The sequence below is a fragment of the Poromitra crassiceps genome (assembly GCF_964638095.1).
Source record: "Poromitra crassiceps genome assembly, chromosome: 9".
Taxonomy (NCBI): Eukaryota; Metazoa; Chordata; class Actinopteri; order Beryciformes; family Melamphaidae; genus Poromitra; species Poromitra crassiceps.
The window spans coordinates 37,013,837-37,037,615 of NC_139630.1; the positions used below are offsets into that span (position 1 = coordinate 37,013,837).

The 23,779-nt window shown below is 44.2% G+C and overlaps 2 protein-coding genes across 2 annotated transcripts; one reads left to right on the plus strand and one right to left on the minus strand.

Moving 5' to 3' along the window:
- Nucleotides 1–1,330: 1,330 nt before the first annotated feature.
- On the minus strand, nt 1,331–4,819 carry paqr8 (progestin and adipoQ receptor family member VIII). Its single transcript, XM_083642775.1, has 2 exons — nt 4,704–4,819; nt 1,331–3,531 (listed from the first exon to the last, which is right to left on the minus strand). The coding sequence occupies exon 2, from the start codon at nt 3,442–3,444 to the stop codon at nt 2,395–2,397; it is 1,050 nt and encodes a 349-aa protein (XP_083498901.1). The 5' UTR covers nt 3,445–3,531; nt 4,704–4,819; the 3' UTR covers nt 1,331–2,394.
- A 1,952-nt stretch (nt 4,820–6,771) lies between these two features.
- On the plus strand, nt 6,772–19,530 carry mcm3 (minichromosome maintenance complex component 3). The gene is made up of 17 exons (XM_083642526.1): nt 6,772–6,931; nt 7,277–7,389; nt 8,252–8,460; nt 8,579–8,709; nt 9,190–9,428; nt 9,568–9,676; nt 9,835–9,988; nt 10,149–10,280; nt 11,560–11,768; nt 12,429–12,603; nt 13,102–13,228; nt 13,659–13,809; nt 14,672–14,812; nt 15,769–15,878; nt 17,300–17,373; nt 17,552–17,645; nt 18,362–19,530. The coding sequence occupies exons 1-17, from the start codon at nt 6,854–6,856 to the stop codon at nt 18,558–18,560; spliced, it is 2,445 nt and encodes an 814-aa protein (XP_083498652.1). The 5' UTR covers nt 6,772–6,853; the 3' UTR covers nt 18,561–19,530.
- Nucleotides 19,531–23,779: the final 4,249 nt, after the last annotated feature.

Below are 23,779 nucleotides of genomic sequence, written 5' to 3' on the forward strand. Positions count from 1 at the left end.
CATGCACATTACATCCGCACCCCGAGCCTCAAGTTGATACCTGACATGCTTACAGTTCCAAAGAATGTAGCAATGCATGTTTGGAGGCAAACACTGTTGCACAGTAACATTTCTCAAGGCACTGCAGTCTGTAGTCTAAATACAACAAAGAGGAAACGTACTCAAATGAAAATGCTCCAAATTTAGAGTGAAGATGTGTGAAGGAATGTTAAAGGTTGAATAAATCATTATTGTGATGTCTGTATACAGTAGCTGCTTGCTAGAGGAAAGGTATTTAGGCTCACACAGTAAAAAGAAGAAAAGAAACATCTCCCCTAGCAGCGGTTTACGTGACTGCAGAAAACTGGCAGCACATTGCAGGCCAAAGGCAATTGCATACTGCCTGTGATCCCTATGTATTTGAAATGTCCAGTATTGTTTTTGCCTTTATTGTATTCTAATCTTGAGCCATGATATTGACATACTTTATCTCTCCAAAATATTTTTTATGCAGTATTGAGCTGCTAATAAATGTGGTACTATAATTTGCCTTATATCCAATTAGATTTAAAAATAATAATAATCATACCTTGGCTACTAAGTGGGTTTATTCTAAATATCCAGAGAAATCTATTACCTCTTTCATGCTCCCTATGCCAAGAGCTGACTGGCTAAACCTGGTGAAATCATTCTCACAAGGGAGGTATTACACACTGTCCAGAAAAGGGATCATTGTTCGAGTTCAGAGCAGAGTTTGAGGTTCGAGGACCAGTGTGCTATGCTTGTGAGGTCCTGTTTGAGTTGTGGACATAATGGGTTTGGGCTGATCTTTACTTTGAAAGGAGGAGTTAGAAGTTAGAAGAATAAGCACTAAACCGGATGAAATACAAACATCTATATTATGTGCGTGTGTGAGGCCTACTTAGCACGGTGTAAAACTGTAGTGTTATGTCAGTTCAGTGGATGTAGTCAGCCACAGCCCCACTGCTGCATAAAGCCGCTTTTATTTCACTGCTTGTTCAGCAGAATTTGCCTGTATTTTAGCACCAAGGGAGCAAACCAATTATGTACTTCTGCATTCATGCTGTATTCAAATAAATACAAAGTGTGTCATAGCGTTCCCTGCTGCTGTTTCCCCCCCAAAGACATATGGTCAACTTTCAACAAACAAATACAATATTGATCTAAATGTGTTTTTGTAAAATCACTGCTCACATAGAGTGAGATCTTTATTGGTTTCACTAAAGCAAAGACTATTACTTCCTTGATAGTCAGAAAACCCAACATGTTTTCCCCTTAATAACATAATTGCTACTCAGTCCAGTTTTGCTGTGAGGCAGGCAGGCACACACGCGCACACACACACACACACACACACACACACACACACACACACACACACACACACACACACACACACACACACACACACACACACACACACACACACACACTCACACTTACTTTTGTGCACTTTCATATTATTTTAATTAACTAATAATTTCAACAACACCCCCTTTTTTCAACAGACAATCTGATTCGTAAATAAATAAACACACACACACAAACACACACACACACACACACACACACACACACACACACACACACACACAGAGTAAGAATGTGTTTGATCACCTCCGCCAATGGATTTGGCCATGCCAACGAGTTGGCTGGCAGGTTATGTTTGTCTGTCTGACAGACGGCAGGATATCTCAAAAGGTTATGAACAGATTTGCACGAATCTTGGCAGAGAAGTAGATCATGGGCCAATTTAAAACCCACTTACTTTGGCTTCTTCAGGTCCGCTCTCGACCTCAGGCTTTCTCGCCTGAAGAAGCCAGTAGGCAAAACGCGTTGTTCGCATGCCTTTTGGTACTTGTTTAAACAAGATGAATTAAAGTGAAGAAATTCAAATTCAGCCTTCTTGTGTGCGCGGTGACTCTCCTTCTTCAACCAGACTAATTACTAGACAGTGAGTTAAGTGTTGCATTACCACCACCTACTGGATTGTTATAGGTACATAGTAACCCTTATAGTCAATGGATTAATTCCTTATATATCCATGAATTAATCTGCCTGTGGGACATGAGTGACAATTAGTTGGGGTTAGGTTCATGCTAGCAAAAAATATATATTTATTTTTTATTAATATTAATAATCAAATATTATTTTTTCAATTCGAATGTCAGCATTATGAACGAATATTTGAATATCCGAAGACAGCCCTACTTTCCATGCCCACTGGCCAAAAGGGGTGTGGTAATGGGTGTGGCCAATCACATAAAGGCACCTAAATTCCAAATGCATTCACACAACCACACAACTTTGTAGTATGGAGGAGGTATGCACTCTACAGAGTGCCTCTAGTTGTTTTCTAACAGTCAAACTATTTTCATGTCCTCTCCCTGTCTGTCACTTGTCTTTTTCTCGGTTTTCCTGCAGTTTCCTCTGCATATGTCTCATTGTGATGAGTGCCGTCAGGACGCAACACAGGATCAGCGCGGGGAAGGATACGCAGGCCCACCACAGCTGCCGCTCCCCAAACACCTCCAGCATCGTATCCCTCCGCCTGGCGTAGTCCTGGAACAGGGCCTCCAGCTGGCAGAGGGTGCACAGGGACAGAAACAGGTGGAAGATCTGGTGACCCTGGCCCACAAAGTCACAGTGGCCTGGGAAGAAGCGCTCGGGGATGGGACAGGAGAAGAAGAGGGCCGCCAGCAGGAAAGAGGCGACCTGGAGGGCGTGGAGGGGCAGCGATGGCTCCTGGGCCCAGGACACTGTGGCCAGGCGGTGGGCCACGGGGCTGATGTCCAGCAGATAGGCCAAGCTGGTGGGGATCAGCTGGCAGATTTTACGCTGCACTGGGTACGGCCGGCGGTACCGGGACTTGGCGAAGCAGCAGCCGGCGCAGGACAGCCACCCGAAGAGCGCGGCTCCAGGCAGGAACAGCGGCCCGATGCGGCTTTCCCTCCACAATGGCTCGGCGGAGTAGAAATAATGAGCTAGTGCGCAGCCATACTGGTACACAGCCACTCCCACATAGTCCATGAAGAAGAAGGAGTAGTGTGCGACCTCAGAGTGAGACTGCATGAGGTGGGCGGCCACGCTGCAGAACAGATAGGTGAGGGCGGACAACATGAAGAGGCACAGGGGAAGGGCGGTCGTGTCCAAGGCGCACCCCAGGGCGCCTACGTTGGCCTGCCACCGCAGCAGCAGCACCAGAGCCGCCAGCAAGTGGGTCCAGATGTTCAGGGACTCGTTGTGTCTCTGGAAGAGGCTGAGGAAGTAGCAGCTCCAGTTCTGCTGAATGGGACGGTAGCCCGACAGGATGTAGGGCTCTCGGAACAGGCTGGGGACCTGGGAGGCCGCGACGGTGGGGCTGGGCAGGGGCAGGCGGGAGGAGGGGAAGAGGGTCGAGAGGCAGGGGAGCTGCTTGACGCTCAGGGTCAAGGCGCTCAACATGGCTGGAGGATGGGTAGAGAGGGGAGTGATGGACAGATGAAAAGAAGATGGAAGACTGCTGGCCAGAGCGACCTGTGGGAGATAAACCTGAGACATAGCCAATAAATTCAGGGTTTCAATCCCTAAATCAATATATACATCTCGGAAAAAATGGTGCTACCTGAAATTCAATCTGTATTTAAAAACTGCAGATGACTATTTTGTAAGGAAAGATCTTAAAATGGCTCATAACTTCACTTGGAACCCAAAACGTGCTTCACTTTCATAAGAAAGTAGATTAAGTTAAATTATAAGTTATGTGTGGATGGAGGAACGGAGAAAGTAAATTGTGAGTGCGGATTAGAAAAACACTTGAGAAGGGAAAAAGGTTGATGCCAGGGAGCATGCTGTCACATTTCTATGGGCCTATACCAGCAGCAATATTCTTGTGAGTATTGTAATAACACAGTTATTGTTCTAAGACAGGCCATTTTACACCTTTAAGCAGGTATGTAGTTATACCTGTATCACCTTCCCGTGATGACACGCTGTACACAAACACAGAGGGAGAGGAATGTAAACCATCCCCTAGTGTCAGCAAGGTAAATAGCACCTATAGGCTGCAAGCAGCCTCTCTGAGAATACACAGGTATGACGATGGGTGTGCCTGTTTTTCCATGTTTTTCCTCCCATAAACACACACCAGTCTTAACTCCGGACTTAACATTCCTACATCTGAAATATCTGCCTCTCTCTGAACTTTACAAGCTAGAACAGGCTGATTTGAATTGAGACATGCAAGGTGAAGTCGTTGTTGCCATAGAAACACCTGGAGTTTGGTCAGTCCATGCAAGAAAAATAAATAAATAAATGAAATGTATCTTTAATACAGCCTATGAACGTAGCCTATGTTTGGCTGTAAATCTATATACTACCTTGCAGGCGGCAAAGGAGAAGCTGCGCTGCAGCAGAATAATTATTATGCTTCAGATAATAGCCTACAATGTGAAGCCTATGTTTCAAAACATACACAAAAAATGGCAAAAACATATTATGTCTACATGAATGAGTAGGCCTACATGTAGAAATATGTAACATTATGTCATGTCATGTCATGGCATGGCATGTCATGTCAGCCTATAGCCTATATTTTGGACGCTAGCCTAAAAACACATGTTATATGTGCCCTAAACAGCAGCCTATATATACGATATCTGTAAACATTATTCTCAAGGATGTCCCTCCCCCCCCGTATGGGAAGAAGATAAGCATCATCTTACCTGTTTGTATCGACAACACACCTGTTGCTCCTCACACGTCTCTGAAAAAAACCCAAAGCCAAACGCACTAAAGAAAGGGTTTCCCCCCGCATAACATTACATTGATCTAAATAAACTGCAACAAGCTGGAAAGAGGCGATTTAAGCTGTTCAAGACGGAGAAAAAGAGCAAAAACAGAGTAGCCTACTAAATCAAAATGCCCCTAGCTACAGCCTGAAGGGTTTTGAAGTGTGGGAGGGGTTAAAATATATCAACACGCCCTGAAGCGCTGTGATTTTCTTTTCCCACATGACCCCCCCCCCCCACACACACACACACACACACACACACACACACAAACAAAATAATCCCCGTGACGCCGTAATAGGCTATATTGTGTGTGATCATTATGTGCAGTAGCGGAGCCAGAGGGGGGGCAAGGGGGCGGTCGCCCCAGGGCCCACTCGTCAGGGGGGCCCATCAAAATTTTTTTTTTTTTTTTTTTTTTTGCAGGCCAGGCCACCTGGCTGGCAACCTGTGTTTTTATTTTTCTTCTTCAGAACAAGCTTGTCTGTAAAGTGGCTTCACTGTAGTCTTTCTTGGACATAATATTACTTGGCTCAGTGAGTGACAAATTGTGTTTTCGGATATAGGGGCTATCAGCTATTTTACAGTTGTGACTTAAAATGACTTTATTTAATAAAGTCAGTGGTGTGAGTCTGAGAGGAATTCAATCAATAGACAATAACATTGGTGTGTTTAAAATGAGATATTCCACTAAATATGGCTAAAACCGATTCAAACATGCAAAAAAGGCAAATTTTTCTTCGCGGCCTGGCAGGCCCGGTTCTACGGGGGTGCAAAAGCATGCATTGCACCCTTATTTGTCTGCATGCTCAGTTGAAAAGTAAAAAAATGTATAAATGCTACAGCTGCACACTTACTGTTTAAACTTGAATTATAGTTGTTGTTTTTCTTTGTTCTTTGATGTGATTTTATGGCTTTTTGGCACCTATATGTAACCTTTTAAGGTTGAGATAATTGTATTATCATTATATGGTCCAAATATTTCAGTAAAGCACTTGAAACACTTGAAATATTCTTGCTTGGGTGGTATCATTCTACTTGAAATGATGGTCAAATGCATTATTTTTAGTAAAATAACATGTCAAATTTTTCGGCCGGCCGGCCTTTGGCCGGCCACCCGAGTGGGCCCGGCCTTTGGCCGGGCATCTGCACCCCTTCCTATCTAGGATGCACCCCTAGTCATCTTGTTCTGGAACCGGCCCTGCGGCCTGGCCTGGCCTTCAAAAAAAAAAAAAAAAAAAAAAAAAAAAAAAATTATGGGGCCCCCCTAAGAGCTTCGCCCCCTCTGGGCTGATAGGGTCGCTCCGCCCCTGATGGTTAGTTCATACTAGTGACCTTATTGTAGGCACAATTATTTATATGGATGTTTTATGCTATCACTGTAATCTTCCTATAATATTCCCATAGAGGCTTAAAGGAACATGCAGTGATATTTTCCTCCTATGACTCTTGTATATTTTATTTTATTTCATTTCATTTTATTTTAAACATGTTCGAAATAAACCAATTAAAATAAAATAAAATAAACTGACTGCAGTCTTTCATTTTCAATTGGTTTTATTGTAGCTTATAATATGCGATATTATACTGTATTTGTATGTAATGAAATCCATATAAAGTGTCAAGAAAATGCTTACCTGATGGTTCTATCTTCCCATTAATTAAATAACATTGAAACTGAGGACCCAGCGCCGCGGACCCCATAGACCCCTCATATTGGTAACCTCAAATTCACAGCATCTGTCGCCATCTACTGGACAAATTGACAACTGCTGTTTTCTCTGTAGGTTTTCCTCTTTTGTTAAAGCAAAAGCCCGCCTCTTCCTGCTGCATTTTCGCGGGACTTGTAGAGCGAGAGCGTCACACGCGGATTCTATTGGATAGACGCAAGTTACCGCCGAATATGCAAACGAGCGGGTGCTGTGTGGACCAATCGCGTGTTACGTTCTACTTCTACCCGGCACGCAGTGGCGCGAAAACTGTTGTGTGGTTTGACGGCAGCAGGAGCAGCAGCAGCAGCAGGTCATATCCACTCTGTACTGTATTTTCAGATTAATAACAACAAAACAACAATAGTTTAAAAAATGATGGCAACCGACCTCGTCGATGACCGGGAGATGAGAGAGGCGCAGAGAGATTATTTGGACTTCCTGGATGACGATGTAAGTTTGACTTTTCTCTGTTAAAACTTTGTTGTGGGACTGACATAAAGAAACCATGCGGCGGCGGCAGCGGCGGCGGCCACAACAGTAACCCTTCGGTTATTTGCAACAGTTATTTAGCAAATAATGTTGCTCGCTGTTGACTTTAGCTACCTAGTTTTACGATTCTACACTTTTGGTACAACCTGTCTTCAGTAACGTTACTGCTATTGTGTTCAGTGTTATCTTCTAGCTATAACAGTGGGGCATGTTGCTTCCCAAGCTAATCATCACATAACGTTGAGCACGTTAGTTTATGAAGTGAATAATATCATCCTTCGTCTCGCCTTCCTGTACGCTCTGCAGCAAGACCAGGGGATTTACCAGAGCAAGGTCCGGGACATGATCGGCGAGAATAAATCTCGACTCATCGTCAATATCAACGACCTGAGGAGGCGCAACGAGGCCCGTGCTGCCAAGTACGTCCATTATGGGCTTTCTTTTTGTCTGACTGTGAATGGTGACATCCTACTAGACACCAAAGCATCACTAGAGTTGTTACATCCACCTGAAAGAGTATGGAAACACGATTTTGTATGCATTATATAGGACTGTCACTGCACATTTTTCTGGTTTGTTTTAGACTAACTGTTATCTCACATATTCTGCTATTTGTTGCTGTAAACTTTAAAGAATGACCATCTGAATGATATGGGATGGAAGATCATTGGTGTAAATTATACCGAACACCTACCAAAATCTTCAAATCAACTAATGAAGTTCTGGTTAAAGTATGGGGTTTTGAAATTAAAACTAAGAACCTCTGTCATCATACCATCATAACCCAAATGGATTTCATTTGATATAATTGTATACTTAAGATGAACGCTGCTCTGTAGCATGTTATGGAATTCATGAATATTCACAGCTAGCCTACATGTTACAGTTATGCAGAATCCACTGCCAGACTATTTGCCACATTATTCTTTTTGGACATTGTGTATATTATTTTGCCACAAACGTGTCCGTTCTTTGAATTTTGATACTATAGTGTTACTCTGTGTTTGGTCTTATGTCACTGCAAGCCTCTGGATCAGAATAGTCATAGCACTACAGACACTACAGACAGACACATGCTGCTCCATCTTTGTATCGAAGAAACTATGTCAGAATCTATTACAAATTCTGGGATGGGGACTTTGGGTTCAGATTTTCCTCTATAAAATGAGAGAGAGGCACATATGGGTTCTACTCTCTCCACCCAGATTGACACAAGCAACTAAGCAATTGCAATGATCTAAATGTGTTTTAATACGGTACTATCCCATCCTGCTCTGCCAGACTGATGAACAATGCCTTCGAGGAGCTGCTGGCGTTCCAGCGAGCGCTGAAGGACCTGGTGGCCTCGGTCGACGGCACTTACGCCAAGCAGTACGACGAGTTCTTCGTCGGCCTGGAGGGCAGCTTCGGCACCAAGCACGTCACCCCCCGCACGCTCACCTCGCGCCTGCTGGGCAGCATGGTGTGCGTGGAGGGCATCGTCACCAAGTGTGAGTTTCCCCAGGCTGCAGTGCAGTGACCTTTTGTCATTTGTTATTGGGGATTTCAGGTCGTTGGGACACTCTCTCCCGCCTCATTCTCATCCATTTGTCCCCTCATCGCCTGCAGGTTCTCTGGTGCGTCCCAAGGTGGTGCGGAGCGTCCACTACTGTCCAGCCACCAAGAAGACGATGGAGAGGAAGTACACAGACATGACTTCCTTGGACGCCTTTCCGTCCAGTGCCATCTACCCCACCAAGGTAACTGCAGCTTACCCAGAGTGAAGGTGATGCCTTTACAGTGATCACACTCTACCGCTCCTATAAACTCGTGTTTATGTGTCTGATTATGGGTGTTCTTTACTCTGTCTATTGGTTTTATAAATATTCATGCATGGTAATGCTGGATTCAGACTTTGTGGACAGTCTTCTTGCATTCATGGGGTACATCCCATCCTCCACGTTCCCCTTCCTTGCATCCTTTTCTTGCGTCTTAGTCCCTCCCACTGAGGAAAGCATGCGAGGAGAGAGGAAACAAGGAAATATGTAGAAGTGAGACGTCCTTTCCTCTGAAGGATCACGTGAAGTAATGCCCGTGTCTGATGACGGTGGCAGGAGATCACACTCAAAATGTGTCTACCCACCTCACTGCTAAAAGGGGTTGTGGACGAGGTTCCTTACATCAGTATCATATGATGGGCACTTAACACTTGTGCTCTTTCTTTCTCTCTGACTCCCTAGGATGAGGAGAACAACCCCCTGGAGACAGAGTTTGGTCTGTCCATCTACAAGGACCACCAGACCCTCACGGTGCAGGAGATGCCGGAGAAAGCCCCTGCTGGCCAGCTGCCTCGCTCTGTGGACATCATCCTGGACAATGACCTGGTGGACGTGGTCAAACCAGGCGACCGCGTCCAGGTCATAGGAACGTACCGCTGCCTGCCTGGCAAGAAGGGAGGCTTCACCTCCGGCACCTTCAGGTAAGATGGGGGTGGAAAAAGGTTCAAATGAATGTCTAGCATAGCTGGATAAGAGCCTCTGGTCCCCATCGCAGTCACATTGTCACTTGTATGTACTGAATTCCTCTTGAATTCAAACCTATCCACCCTTCCCTCTCAGGACCATCATGATAGCCTGCCAGGTAAAACAGATGAGCAAGGAGGTGTCTCCCAGCTTCTCAGCTGATGATGTGGCCAAGATCAGGAACTTCAGTCAGTCACGCACCAAGGTCAATAAACTCAAACATCTAGCTTAATGTTTTCCTTCCATAACTATAATTTGTAAATAAAAAAAGCACAACAAATACACGACAAGCAAAGACCCAACTGAATTAGATAACAAACTAACGCGGACTAATTCTTCCATGTTCTCTCTTGGTTCATCCAGGATGTTTTTGACCAGCTGGCTCGCTCCCTGGCCCCCAGTATCCACGGCCATGAGTACATCAAGAAGGCCATCCTCTGCATGCTGCTGGGAGGCGTGGAGAAGATTCTGGAGAATGGGTCGCGCATCCGAGGAGACATCAACGTCTTGCTCATCGGTACAGGAGCTTTGTCGATCATCTGCTCATTTAGCCTCTTTTACTAATGGGATGATAATCTGATCCAAATGCACGACAGAATTTGACTTTTTTCAATCGTCCAAGTATCGGACTTTACAATCATGACTCATTTCTCTTTCTCTTGTCATCCTCCGTCTAGGTGACCCGTCGGTAGCGAAGTCGCAGCTGCTGCGATATGTGCTGCATACCGCCCCCAGAGCCATAGCCACCACTGGGCGAGGTTCCTCCGGAGTGGGTCTGACTGCTGCAGTCACCACTGATCAGGAGACTGGTACGAAACACACTCCTAACATACAAACACACGCCAGTGTTCCCCTTCCTGGGGAGGAGGAAACAGTTGAATTTGTTGTTTGTTGTTTTTTGTTTGTTTTTCCCCAGTGCAGAGTTTTATTTTTCCCTAGCCTAAAAGCTGTTGGCGAGGCCGCCTTAACCTGCTAAGAAAATCTTATGGGGGAGAAATCCTGTGACAAATGTTTTGGGCATTTCGCTGACCCTCTGATCCAGAGAGACTTATAGGATTAAGCTGTTTTTTTTAACCATTGCTTACTGTCAACAAGTCCTATGAAAATAACGACATCAGCAATGATGTGGTTTTGCCAACAAGTCTCGTCCATGTAGCCGGAGCCCAATGAAGCCATGACCCAGCAGCCATAGAACACTGTATTAAAAACACGTCAAAGAGTCATCCCGCTGCTCTGGGCAGCAGATTCATCACAATGCCAGACACCTTTTTTTCCTCAGCCAACTCGGTAAGCTGGCTGTAAACATGTTTGTTTAGGAACACATGGAAAATAGTTCCATACCACTGAAAATAATGAAGAATTTGTTGATTGTTGCCATTTCAATTGGATCTGGCAATAACGACAAAATATCCTGACTTTTTCCGATAAAAAAAGAAAAAGTTGACACGATGTCTTTGTGAGCTGTATTTCAAGGTTTTTAGCTTACACTTGGAGCCAATGACTTCCGGGTTGACGGCTAAAAATGGTCTGTAGGAAGTCAGAAAGTAACGGGAATAGATGTAATGCATTGCTGATTTTGTTATCATTAGGATTTGTTGCACAGTAGGCAATGCATTTAGAAACAGCAGCCTTGTCCTTTGATATGAGTGAGGATGCAGGTGTTTGGTTTCTTGCTCAACTTCAAGGTCACGTTGACAGAAACATGGATCTGAGATGACTTCTCAAAGCACAATGACAAACCTTCCCTTTTATTGTTGGAAACCTACACAGGAAGACTGCTTTCTCATTTGTTTTCCATTCACCCTGTCACTTACTTTGACCACAGTCAGTGATTATTCTGAACCTCTCAACACATGAGTGATGTATCACACGTCAACTCAAATCAAGTCCCAATAACTGTAAAACTAAATGAATGTCTGCAAAGCTGTTTGCACTTTTCAGATATCTCTGAGATCACGCGCAAAATAAATTTGCATTGTTTTTCGGTGAAGTGCCCCTTTAAGAAGGCTCACAGTTGGGTGATGTTTAAGTAAATAGAACATCGTTTTTGAGAGCGACCCGCGTCACGTATCAACCCTTCCTCCCCAGGCGAGCGTCGTCTGGAGGCGGGTGCCATGGTGCTGGCCGACCGCGGCGTGGTGTGCATCGACGAGTTCGACAAGATGTCCGACATGGACCGCACGGCCATCCACGAGGTGATGGAGCAGGGCCGGGTCACCATCGCCAAGGCTGGCATCCACGCCCGTCTCAACGCCCGCTGCTCTGTGCTGGCCGCCGCCAACCCCGTCTATGGCAGGGTGAGTGGGAAGAAGCATCTGTAGTTTGAAACGTATCGTAATATGTACGTAAGGGATTATCATACACTAATGCCTAATGAGCATGCTTATAAGATGAACACAGAGTGCTTATAAGATGAACACAGAGTGCTTATAAGATTAACACAGAGTGCTTATAAGATGAACACAGAGTGCTTACTGAGTGCTCAAAGACATGATCTAACTTGGGATGAATCAGAAGTGTTAATATCCTTTGACTATCAGAAGTTTTAGGACCACCTGTTCTCAGTGGAACATCATCTGATAACTAGTCAAACATTCATAAGACAATTGTACTTTATAATTCTTTCTAAATTATCTGTTTAATGGTTCTGATATAGCTCAGTAAGCATTATGTGTTATTGGCACGGTCATAAGGCATTAAAGTGCATTCTAATGCAATGTTTTTTTTTGTTTTTTTTATAGAACGTGTTACCCAATTATATGATGAGTTTTACATGACTTGCTTAAGGGCCCCTCAGCGGTAGATAGTCACTCTACATCCAGTTCAATCCCATCCAGGGATTTGAGCCTATGACCTTCCAGTCACAGACTTGTTTTCTTGAATGCCTTGAGGCTGCTGTAGCAGAGCTGTGAGTGTCTGTAACGCTGCCCCCTCCTCTTCCTCTGGCCTCTCTGCAGTATGACCAGTATAAAACCCCCATGGAGAACATCGGCCTGCAGGACTCCCTGCTGTCGCGTTTCGATCTGCTCTTCATCGTCCTGGACCAGATGGACCCAGAACACGACCGGGAGATCTCGGACCACGTGCTGAGGATGCACCGCTACCGCGACCCCCGCGAGCAGGAGGGAGCAGGTACTGCACATCAAGGACATCATTTCAAATAGAATTAGTAACGGTGTTAAATTTCTGTTGCAAGACTGCACCAAATAATAATACGCTAAGAAGGTTGGACAAGGACTCTTGTTTACATTTACAGCCACTATGTGGGGTTGTACAGATTTATCACAGAGGCTGATTGAGGTTTGGCTTAGGGTCCATATTTTTAAAACTAACCAGAAGCCAATAATTCCAAATTCTCTAAAATGGCAGAAGTTGTAGCTGCTTTATGCTGCTGCCTCCTGGAAAAGATGGACAAGAGTAAGGTGAATTTTTAGGCTCTGGTTCATATGGAGGTGTGAAAGGTGTCAACCAAGAATATACCCACCAGCTGAATACAGATACATTTTGACTGTGACTGATAAGTTTGTCTACTCTACCAGAATTGGATCAAATATTTTTCATGCTCTGCTTCCTAAAGTGAAAATGGCAATTGGTCTATGCTTATTTTTCTTTGTGTTTTTTTTGCTTCAGCCATGGCTATGGGTGGATCAGTGGACGTCCTGGCTACAGAAGACCCAGACGCCATGCAGGAAGAGCAGGAGGATCTGCAGGTCTACGAGAAACACAACAACCTGCTGCACGGGACCAGGAGAAAGAGGCACGCGCGCACACACACACACACACACACACACACACACACACACACACACACACACACACACACACACACAGTATCTGCCATGGTGTTATGCATATAAGTCATCATGTTGGATTGGATTTGGTCCAGTCTAGGTTTGACCTAGGTGGCTTTTAAAACGAAGAATGAGGATTTTCAATTTTGGAATAAACCATCACCATGGATTATGGGAGCCAAAGGGTAAAAAGTTGTAAATGGAAAGTATTTGGTTGTGTACATCTAAGAACTTGACCATGTGACTGTAAACTAAACAAAGACTAAACCACAAAAGGAAGCAGCTGTCTTTGGCAATATTGATACGTGTTCCATAATATGGCATCTCTGTAGTGTTTTAGAGTGCATCTCCTGGTGTTTTTCATGGGTAATAAATGTATTTATCCTTATGTTTCAGGGGTAAGATTGTGAGTAAGGAGTTCATGAGGAAGTACATCCACATCGCCAAGTCCGTGACCCCCGTGCTGACCCAGGAGGCAGCCAATCACATCGCAGAAGAGTACGTGAGGCTGAGGGGCCAGGAGCAGCTTTCTGCCGACATTGCCAGGGTGAGAACGGGCGCACACACCATCCTATCACTGAGCATGGCCCACCAATTTGGGCCAACATGGCCCGTATACACACACACACACACAGATATATGTGTGTGTGTGTGTGTGTGCACACACGCGTGCACACACACACACACACACACACACACACACACACACACACACACACACAGATATATGTGTGTATATCCGTGGCCGATATTGCTGTATTTCAAAGGCTGTGGCAGGCTCATTTTTAAAGGTAGCGTGATGATACTTGTACCCTTATGAAACTTGAAGATGTAAGGAATCCATTGCTACCAACCATATCACGCTCCAAAATTAGGCTAAATTTTGGCAAGGTAAAAACTTACATGTCCATTTTCAAAGGGGCCCCTAGCGTGCATGTCTGCGCGCACACACACACTATAGAGGAAAATAGATTTTTTTTCTTTAAACACAGCATGAGAGGGGATACCATTAATAACTACGGCATTTAATTGGTGCCATTCACCAGGGAAGATGACACTAAAAACACTAGAAAACTCATGGGAATCGAGAACCGTCTTTTATGCCTGGAAAACCATTTTGGAAATCATGGGAATTTGTTCATAATCATCTGGTCAAGTGTGAATATCAAGTCACAAGTGTGTATAGGTGTCTTATCAAGGAACAAGACTCAAAATAACTTGTTTTCTGTTTGCACAACTTCTAAGTGATAGCCTTGGGACAAGCCTTATGTTTCCTCTTGCCGGGCCTTCCTTAGGAAGACGAATTTGTACTAAGTGACCTGGTTAAATAAAGATGATAGAAAACAATGTGTTGACAAGCCTTGGAAACTGTGTATATGGTAACTTAACCTTAAATTCTGCCCCCTCAGACCTCTCCAGTGACGGCCCGTACGCTGGAGACCATGATCCGCCTGTCCACCGCACACGCTAAGGCCCGCATGAGCAAAGCTGTGGAGCTGGAAGACTCGGAGGTGGCCGTCGAGCTGGTCCAGTTTGCCTACTTCAAAAAGGTCTGTACTGCCATCTATTCCCAGCCAAGGTATTGCAAGTGGGCCGCCAAAAATATTATTATTATTATTATTATTTATTAAGTATGAGAATGCATATAATTTTTTTTTTTTTTTGTAATCAATGATTCATTAATTAGCCTATTGCAGACAGCCCCTCACTTTTAGTTTCTGGTTTCTGTGTGGTGCTGATGGACAGCTCCTTTTATCGTTCAAATCAAAAGTGCTGTGAGAAGTCATGATTTGGCCTCCGATGTGTTTACACTCGGATGTGTTTACACTCGGATGTGTTTACACTCGGATGTGTTTACACTCGGATGTGTTTACACTCGGATGTGTTTACACTCGGATGTGGGCTGCCAACATTTTTGAGATTCTCAAGTGGGCGGAAAAGGTGGGCAAGCGCTGATCTATTGCACAGCCTTGAGGTGTAGGTGAAGGTAATGACAGTATTGGTCTGCGTAGCACTCTTTGGGAACGGTTACATTTTGCCCATGCAGGTCCAAAGAAGTCTAGAAAATGACCTTAAAGTGAGGGAATTGCATCAACACTTTAGTATAGTATAGGAGGGAAATGTTTCTCCACAAAAACTTGGATTTGGGCTGTTAGAAAAAGAACAAGTTTGATACAGCTTGTTCAATTGCACCCAAATAGGCCAAACAGATTCACCTCCACTGAATATTACCTGGACAGAGTTGAATTTGGATCCCAATGGAACGAGATACCACTGCAGAAAAACACAGTGCCCAGTTTTGCTCTTACTTAAAATAACTGTATCACAACAACAAGCACACCTTAATAATAAGATGACGATAAAACAAATACTAATTAAGTAGCAGTCTAAAAAGTTTACTCAAATATATGGGGTTTAGTAACTAAAGGGGAATCAGATTTCGGCAATGAAACGTGGATGTTTAAAGAAGCTGATTTCTGGGTTGTCCCGTTTTTTCTCTCTGCAGGTTCTGGAGAAAGAAAAGAAACGTAAAGGAAAGGAACGCGACTCCGGCTCAGAGGAGGAAGAGGAGGCGGAGACGACCACACAGAGTTCACAAAGACCTCAGAGGAAGAGGTACACACTCCTAGAACGACACACACACACACACACACACACACACACTATTTGCAAGCTTTTCTTGCTCTACCTCTCCCAGCAAATTGACCAATATATTGTCAGTAGTTGAAATTGGCGAATTAAAAAATAAACTGTTACAACATAAAAGGTTTTAAACTTTTCTGACGTTTGTACTCGTGATGGTGCAGCTTTCCTCTTTTTGATTGAACTACCGTAAATTCCGGACTATAAGGCGCACCGGTCTATAAGCCGCACCTTCAAAGGTGACTATTTTTTTCTTATATAAGCCGCACCGGTCTATAAGCCGCGGGTGTTTTGATGTTTAATTACCATATGTAAGGCTTCGTGCACAGAGGGGATTGTCGGGAAAGAGATGGCTGTTTGGGGAAGCTCCCATTTATTAACATTTCAACAAAACAAAAGTCAGGTCACTAATCCCCAGACAAAATCACACATTGTGAGATGCTTAAAAATCACCATCGGCGAGATGCTGTGCAGCCAAGAACACAAGTGAAATTCGTTCTCTCGTGACCTGTGGTTCTCAACGTGATGGACGATTCACCTTTCTTGTTAACAGTCCTAGTGAGAGGCAGGTCGAACGTCAAAGGCACTTCATCCATATTTATGATCTGCTCCGGTCCGATGGAATATTCCTTGATCTTTCTTTGTGTGAATTCGCCGAAGTTTGTAATTTTCTCCTGGTAGTCGGGAGGGAGTTGCTGACACAGTCGTCCGCGCCCTGACGGACAGTCCCTTTCGTCTCGGGTTTGTGCATGATCCTTTGCTGCTGCTGCTGTTGTTGTTCCTGTCTCGCTACTGTCAGACATGGCTTTCAGGCTCAATCGCCGCCATCGTCGTAACACAGCCAGTTCTCCATCTTTTGAAGCATGATGTTAGATTACAACGAGCTAGTTGTGTGGCTTAGCCTTCCAAAATGTTGCTGTTAGTTTTTTAGAATGTAATACATAGAATTGGGAATGTTACATTCAATTTCATTCAGACTGTCTTTCAGGCTCAATCGCTGCCTTTTTCCCCCCGGAGCGAGGGAGGAGGGAGGGTGTTTTACCGTAGTGGCTGAGAGAGAGTAGTGGCACAGTGCTCCAATCAGGTCGCGAGGCACATTTTTTGCAACATCATCCAATCAGGGTCTCGCTCTCATAATGTCTGTCTTGCTCTCGTTCTGCCTCATACCAACATCCATAGATTTTGGAGGTTCCCGAGTGGCCGTTTGCTGGAAAAATCCATAGATAAGCCGCACCGTTATATAAGCCGCAGGGGGCAAAAAAGGCCAAAAAACGGGAAAAAAGCCGCGGCTTATAGTCCGGAATTTACGGTACCTACCTAGTCTGTTTCATGCTTTGTAGACGATGCTGTTGACCAGGTCACTTGTCATTAGCATTAACCTGTGTGTCCTGTAGGGGGCGCCGTGGCTCAACGGGCAGCGAGCCTTACAGCCCATATGACTTCAGTGAAGAGCATGCTGTCCCTGAGAGTAAGTCTGCTTTCATGAATGCTCCATTACTTTACTCTGTTCCCATAGTCTTCAATGTTTTTTTTTTGCATTATTCTCTCGATACTAAATAGTATAGCTGTGTAAAAACAACAACATACACACACTTACTGCTGTTATTAGAAGTCTAAGTGCTCTTGTATTCCCCTCACCCCCTTAGTTCAAGCTGGCACCCCCAAACCCGCCAAGGCGCAGGAGGAGGAGGAGCCCATGGACGCGTCCGCCCCATCACAGTCTGACCTCTCTGCAGACAAGTGCGTTACTGTCCATTTCTACAGCTTTAATAGTGTCAGCAGTGTGCACGTACTGTATTCCCTTCAATATAAAGATGCCAGAAAACTCGCCATTTTTAAGCCCGGCCTTCTAAATTTGTGAATGAGACTGAAACTGATCGGAATTCAGACCAGTGTCTACCTTCCGAAAGATGGAGGGAATGTCATATATTATCTGGCAAGGGGGGCACTTGTGAGATGTGGCCGTCAGATTTATAGAGAAATTGTGTGGATAAAAACAACAGCTTTCACACCACCAGCGTCCACACCTGATTACCATCCTTTAAGCTCGAGGAAATTGCTAGCTATCCTTGGATCTTTTTTCTTTCTTTCTGATCCCGCCCCCCATCGTTTTGTCCCCAATTGTACTTGGCCAATTTCCCCCTGCTGCCCCGGTCACTGCTCCACCCTCTCCTGATCTGGGGAGGGTTGTAGACTACCACCATGCTTCTTCCGACACATGCACAGTTGCCAGCCGCTTCGTTTCACCTGACAAGCGGGGAGCTTCACTGGCAGGACGTGGCACGTGGGGGGATCCCACAGTTCATCCTTGGATCATTTTATGATCTCATTGGAAATCACCTAAACTCACAGGCTGAAAGATGGCATGTTTGTATAGGACTGTTGTGACAAAAGTTCTGAATCTGATATGCTGTGAATGGGTAAATGATAAAAAAAAACTCTTCTTCCTCCACCAGGCTGAAAGATTTCAAGTCGTCTCTGTTCGCCGTGTTCCAGTCTGCCCACGCTCAGTCGGTGAGGCTGCAGACCCTGAGGGACGACATGAACAAGCAGCGCCAGACGCCCTTCACGGAGGCGGAGGTCCACCAAGCGCTGGCCCGCATGCAGGATGACAACCAGATCATGATCGCCGACGACATCGTCTTCCTCATCTGAGGGGGGCAGCCGGACGCTTTGACTGGCTCAGAAGGATCAAACGGACTTGGATAGAAACGGGGGGTGTTATATATAAACATGTCGGTTTATGTTCCTCCATCAGATATCGGACAGCAGCCATTTTTTCCTGATGATCACCGTTTTCCATTATTCCTGCATTGATGTCCTGATCAATTACATCCCCGTTTGGGTTTGATTAAGTGCTTTTGTCTCTGTGAGAAGCACTTGAAATGAGAAAAACAGAAAAGGCAGAAATTTTGTTTTGTGGATTACCAGCAACATTCACATTCAGCTCGATTCTTTGTAAATGCATACATGCATGCACTGTTGGACCAAGAATCAACAATAGATGGCTTTAGGTCCACACTTTTGCATATCCCCCCATCCGATCAATTCATTATTTTGTTGCAAGTAAGACCATTTTATCACCACTGCAAAAATAACTTTGTTGTTCAGGGATGCAAACTAGGTGACAGTCACTGTTTTCATCCCAAAATAGGGCAGTAAAGTGAATGATTTGTCTGCCCCGGTATCTATCGCCACCTTCACTCTTGATGACTTTGTATCGCTGGTTATTGCTTTGTCATTCATTTATGCATTTTGTTTTGAATTTATCTGTTTATGGTAATATTACTTTATAATGGCCTTGTTCCAGTGTATTAATTATGGGAAAACTACTGCAAGCACACAGTAATGGTATAATTATTGCAAATCTCCCTCCTTACATAATGCGCTTAAAAGGGTTTAGCTACCCAATGAAAGTACAGTTTTCGTTAAGTAATGACATTTTATTTCTGTACTTTCTATACTCGGAATTAATATGCCAGAAAAAGGACATTAAGTAGTGTTACCACTATTTCTGTTGTTGGAATTTTGCAAAAAAGAGACCTGTATATAGTTGAAGAAAACAAAAGTTTTGTAATGGTGAGTTAACTAGTTGTGTATTAAAATAAAACTTAATACCTGAGCATATCACAGTGTTGGCTTCTTGCATTGTTGATTGACAGAGCAAAGTATCATCATGGGAAATTACCAGCAGCCTAACATTTGGATAAAATTGCACAGTCTGTGGCTGCTGCTTCTCTGCCAGCTTTGGCAGGAAACGAACCGTGACTTTGAGGTTCCTGAAGAGGCTGGGGAACTTATGTGTTTGTTTAAGTGTTTGGTCATCAAATACTAAAGCTTTCCTGCCTGTGTAAGGTTTCTAGTGGAGAGCGTCACTCTGAACAAGCATAATATGCAAAATCTCCATTGGCAAAACATGAATGAACCTTGAGTGGGTGGCAGGCAGCTCCCCAAGCAGGGTGGCCCACCCACCTCTTCCCTGGTTGGGAAAATGCTTCTGTACTCATGACAGCACCACTCACGGTTCTCACGCTGTTCGTGATCCCTATCTAGAACAGTTGACCCCGCCCACACACACACACTCACAGATCATAGGCATACATACATACATACCGGTAGCTATCTGACTTGCTGCTGTGTAGCCTACTGTAAAAGCGCGTGGCTCCGATCAGCCTGTAGATAAGAGCCTGAGTCGTACCACTGGAACCAGTAACCGGTCCCACCGCCATCCAGGACATGATGACGTCCAGGTTTCAACACCCACCAGTCACCACTGACTCATCACCTTCCCGGCCCAGCGCTGCAACCTACGCTCTCTCATGTTCATTTTAACCCGAGAGCAACTTTTTTTTGGTAAACACTTTCTAAGAAGTTCAGTTCAGTTCAGTAACTTCAGTTCAGTTCAGTTCAGTACTTTATTGTCCCACTGGGGGAAATTTGTCTTGCAACAGACCACAGACAAAAGATGACAACACACACAATAACAGTGCAACACAACACATATCTAAAAAGATGGGTGTGTAAAAATGGATAAGATAGGATAAAGTGTGTGAGCAGAGAGTGCAAGATAACAATGACCTGTTGTGCAAGTTGAGCATGTGTATTGTACTCGGGACAAAAGACAATTTGAATCTATTGCACTTTACCCTGGGAACCCTGTACTTCTGTCCTGAAGGAGAGGGTCAAATGCATCAAAAAGAGGATGGTCTTGGCTGGCCCATGTCTGTAATGCAATATAAACATACTTATAATGCGTTATAATCTGATAATAGCACTGTATAATTATAGTTATAAGCATATTCGTAATGCTTATAACGATAATCGTAACACATTATAAAGGATTTTATAATGACTTATAAGGTCAAGTATCATAATCTATCATAATGGCTGGTCACTCACTGACCAACCCCCCCCCCCCCCCCCATGTTATAATTCTCATAGTTGTAACATATTATAATCACTTTTATATTGCATTACAGATAGAAAGTTTTACAGATTTTTTAAAGTCTACTGTTAGAAGAGTCTTCTACAGTTACCTGCGACATCAGCTTAGGCTATTAGTTGTTCTTTTGGAGAACTAGGCATCATCAGTGATGATGTCACAGCGCCTATGACATCATCAGTTATGTCCATTGACAGTACATAATGTTATGTCATAAGATGATTTTGGTCAATAATGTTGTCACTGATGACATCACTGAGGTCATAGACATTGTGACATCATCAGTGGGACAAAATTTTTAACAAACCAACAACTAGACAAAGCCACTTGCTCCCTTGTATGTGCATCTTGAGAACATCTTGTTTCAGCTTCATCTAGCCCACAGCACAGTGACAATGTTAATTAGTGTAACAATCAAGACACATCCAACCTCTTTTTCATTTCATTTTCTAGCATTGAATGGTCTTTTAATGCAGAGTTTCTTTCATTATGAGTTGGACAATAAAATTGAGCTTGGGATCTATAGGGGCGAGACATTTGGGATGGGGCAAAAAGGTTTTGAAATGTTGCTGAATTGGCTTGTTGTGGCTGCTGTCCATAAATGCATCTTTCTTCCTTTTCTGTTCTATTTCTCTCCTTCATGCCATAGGCTACCTGTAGAATATGTCATCATAGTTTCAGCTTTTAGCCATCTTAAACTTTTTCGGTTCAAAAAGCACTTTTGCCCTGAGACTCATGGAAACTATAGCGGGTATGCATGTGATGTCACAGAGGCAGAAGTCACTGTGGGGTCACGCCCACTGAGTCACAGCAAGACTGAGCTTGAATGCAGTAATCAGCCTAGATAACTGACACCTGCTGCTCAGGGAGGAATTTGACACTCATTTTGACACTCATTCCTGATTGAGGGGGTGTGTTTCAGTGGGTGTGCATACCCTCTATACCTGCAAGTTATATAGAGCCATAGAGTTTTACAGACACATAAACCAATAGACTGATAATCATGGCTGATGTTTGGTCCTCTCATAATATATCTTCTGTAGAGTGCTCTCTCTCTCTCTCTCTCTCTCTCTCTCTCTCTCTCTCTCTCTCTCTCTCTCTCTCTCTCTCTCTCTAAAAAACAAGATATGATTTTTGGTCCATATCACCCAGCCCCTATCCCAGGGGAAGTGGGCTGTAGCTCACCCAGATAAATGTGGATGTGGGGTAGGTGGTTGTTGGTTCAATCCTTGCATCAGACTCTGCCAGCAGTGATGCTTCTTTATCATCAGTAGTTTGAACACTGAAATAAGCTGATGAAGGAGTCTGAACAGTCTCTGACTCAAACTCAGTGAGGTAAACAGCTGCTTGGCATGTAGCTACTGTTCACTGGTTCAAATCTCACCTGCCTCACTTTTTACGCTTTCAAATCAGAGGCCAAAGGCCAAACTGAGAAATAGGTAGCCAGGTCTCATACAGAGTCCAGATACGTTTTGAGCTTATACCAGGCGGCCGGCTAACCAAGCGGCCGGCCACCTTTCATTCAAACGTTCTCCAAAAACGTAAAACACAAAGTTGTGTGAACTGTCACAGTTTTTAAAATGTAAACAGAGTCAGCCGGCTAGAGTCAGACACTCAAGTCTCCCAAAGCTCACGCACGCTCCATAGGGTTCCATTGCCGTTGCCACCCAGTGACGCGGTTTGTTTCCCAAAATGCTGCTCGGCTGATCCCTCGTATAGGTTAATATACACTGTATACACTGTATTCAAACATGTTGTAATCACTGTTTGAAAAACAAAAGTACAACTGATTGTGTGGCAAAGGTGATGGTGTCAAAGCATATGAACATCTAATTTTGTGCACTTCACTTCACACAACACGTTCTACTATGGCTGTGTGCCACTTAGATGGCTCTTTTCTGATACTTACTCATGTCTTGCAAGGGAAGAGCATATCGTGGGTGTGTGATGAGTATTGGTGCTGAGTTGTAACCAGAACCCCGTCAGCGTTCCTTTGGCCTACATTGCTCAGAGTGGGTTGACAGTTTGGAATGTAAAGTTAAGTAATTCATTCTAGTGCATGCAGTTGAAAATGTAAATAGAAACTGAAACTGTGGTTAAAATGTTAATGGGAGAGCATTTATTCTCTCTTGTTTGAATGGATGGATGGATGGATGATGACAAAATTTCACAGAATAGGATAAAATGATAAAGTGATAACATTTTATATCCAAAAGTTCAAAGGTCAACTTTACTGTGACATCATAATGTTTTGCTTGCCGTTGTACAGTAGGTGAGAAAACGATCTTGGGTCATTCTACAAAAAGTGCAAACCTTTAAGCCCATGGGGCAGTGGTGTGGCCACTCAGCCTGCACCCCCACCCACCCCCCCCTAGCCACTCCTCCTACCCACCCTTCAAATCCTGACTCTCTTCCACCTTCCTATCCCTAGCTACGCCCCCTTTTCCCTAGCCCAGTCCCCCTTCCTTGACCCCCCCCCACGCCCGCACCACTCATATCCCCCTAGCCATCCCTCGAATCCCGACTCTACCACCTTCCTATCCATAGCTACGACCCCTATTCCCACTAAACATCCCTAAGTGAGTGAGTGTCCTGACTTTTCCCATCTTATTATGACCCCGGACCACTGCATGGCGCAGCGCCGTGGGAAAAATGGTGGAAGTGCTGTTATACTTTTGCAGACATCAAAATCATTTAAGTTGACCTAATAATCATATTAATTATATTGATTTGGACCTCAAGATACTTGCATCATGAGTCCACCATCTTCGCTTCCTCTCCCTAGATGACAACCAGGACAGGGGGCCTCGTGTTCCTCCGGTAGTCCACCATAAGCTCGATGTATTGGCTGATATTGAGCTTCCTCTGTCTGTCTCTGAGTGAAGACGGCATGTTTCTCATGGGAAATATTACTCACTGGAATCATCCATAT

Bases quoted from the DNA above. Each gene is read 5' to 3' on its own strand.
- paqr8 (XM_083642775.1), bottom strand. From the start codon at position 3,444: ATGTTGAGCGCCTTGACCCTGAGCGTCAAGCAGCTCCCCTGCCTCTCG.
- mcm3 (XM_083642526.1), top strand. From the start codon at position 6,854: ATGATGGCAACCGACCTCGTCGATGACCGGGAGATGAGAGAGGCGCAG. The intron at 9,429-9,567 runs GTAAGATGGGGG...CTTCCCTCTCAG, and splicing joins TTCACCTCCGGCACCTTCAG to GACCATCATGATAGCCTGCC. The intron at 17,646-18,361 runs GTGCGTTACTGT...TTCCTCCACCAG, and splicing joins TCTGACCTCTCTGCAGACAA to GCTGAAAGATTTCAAGTCGT.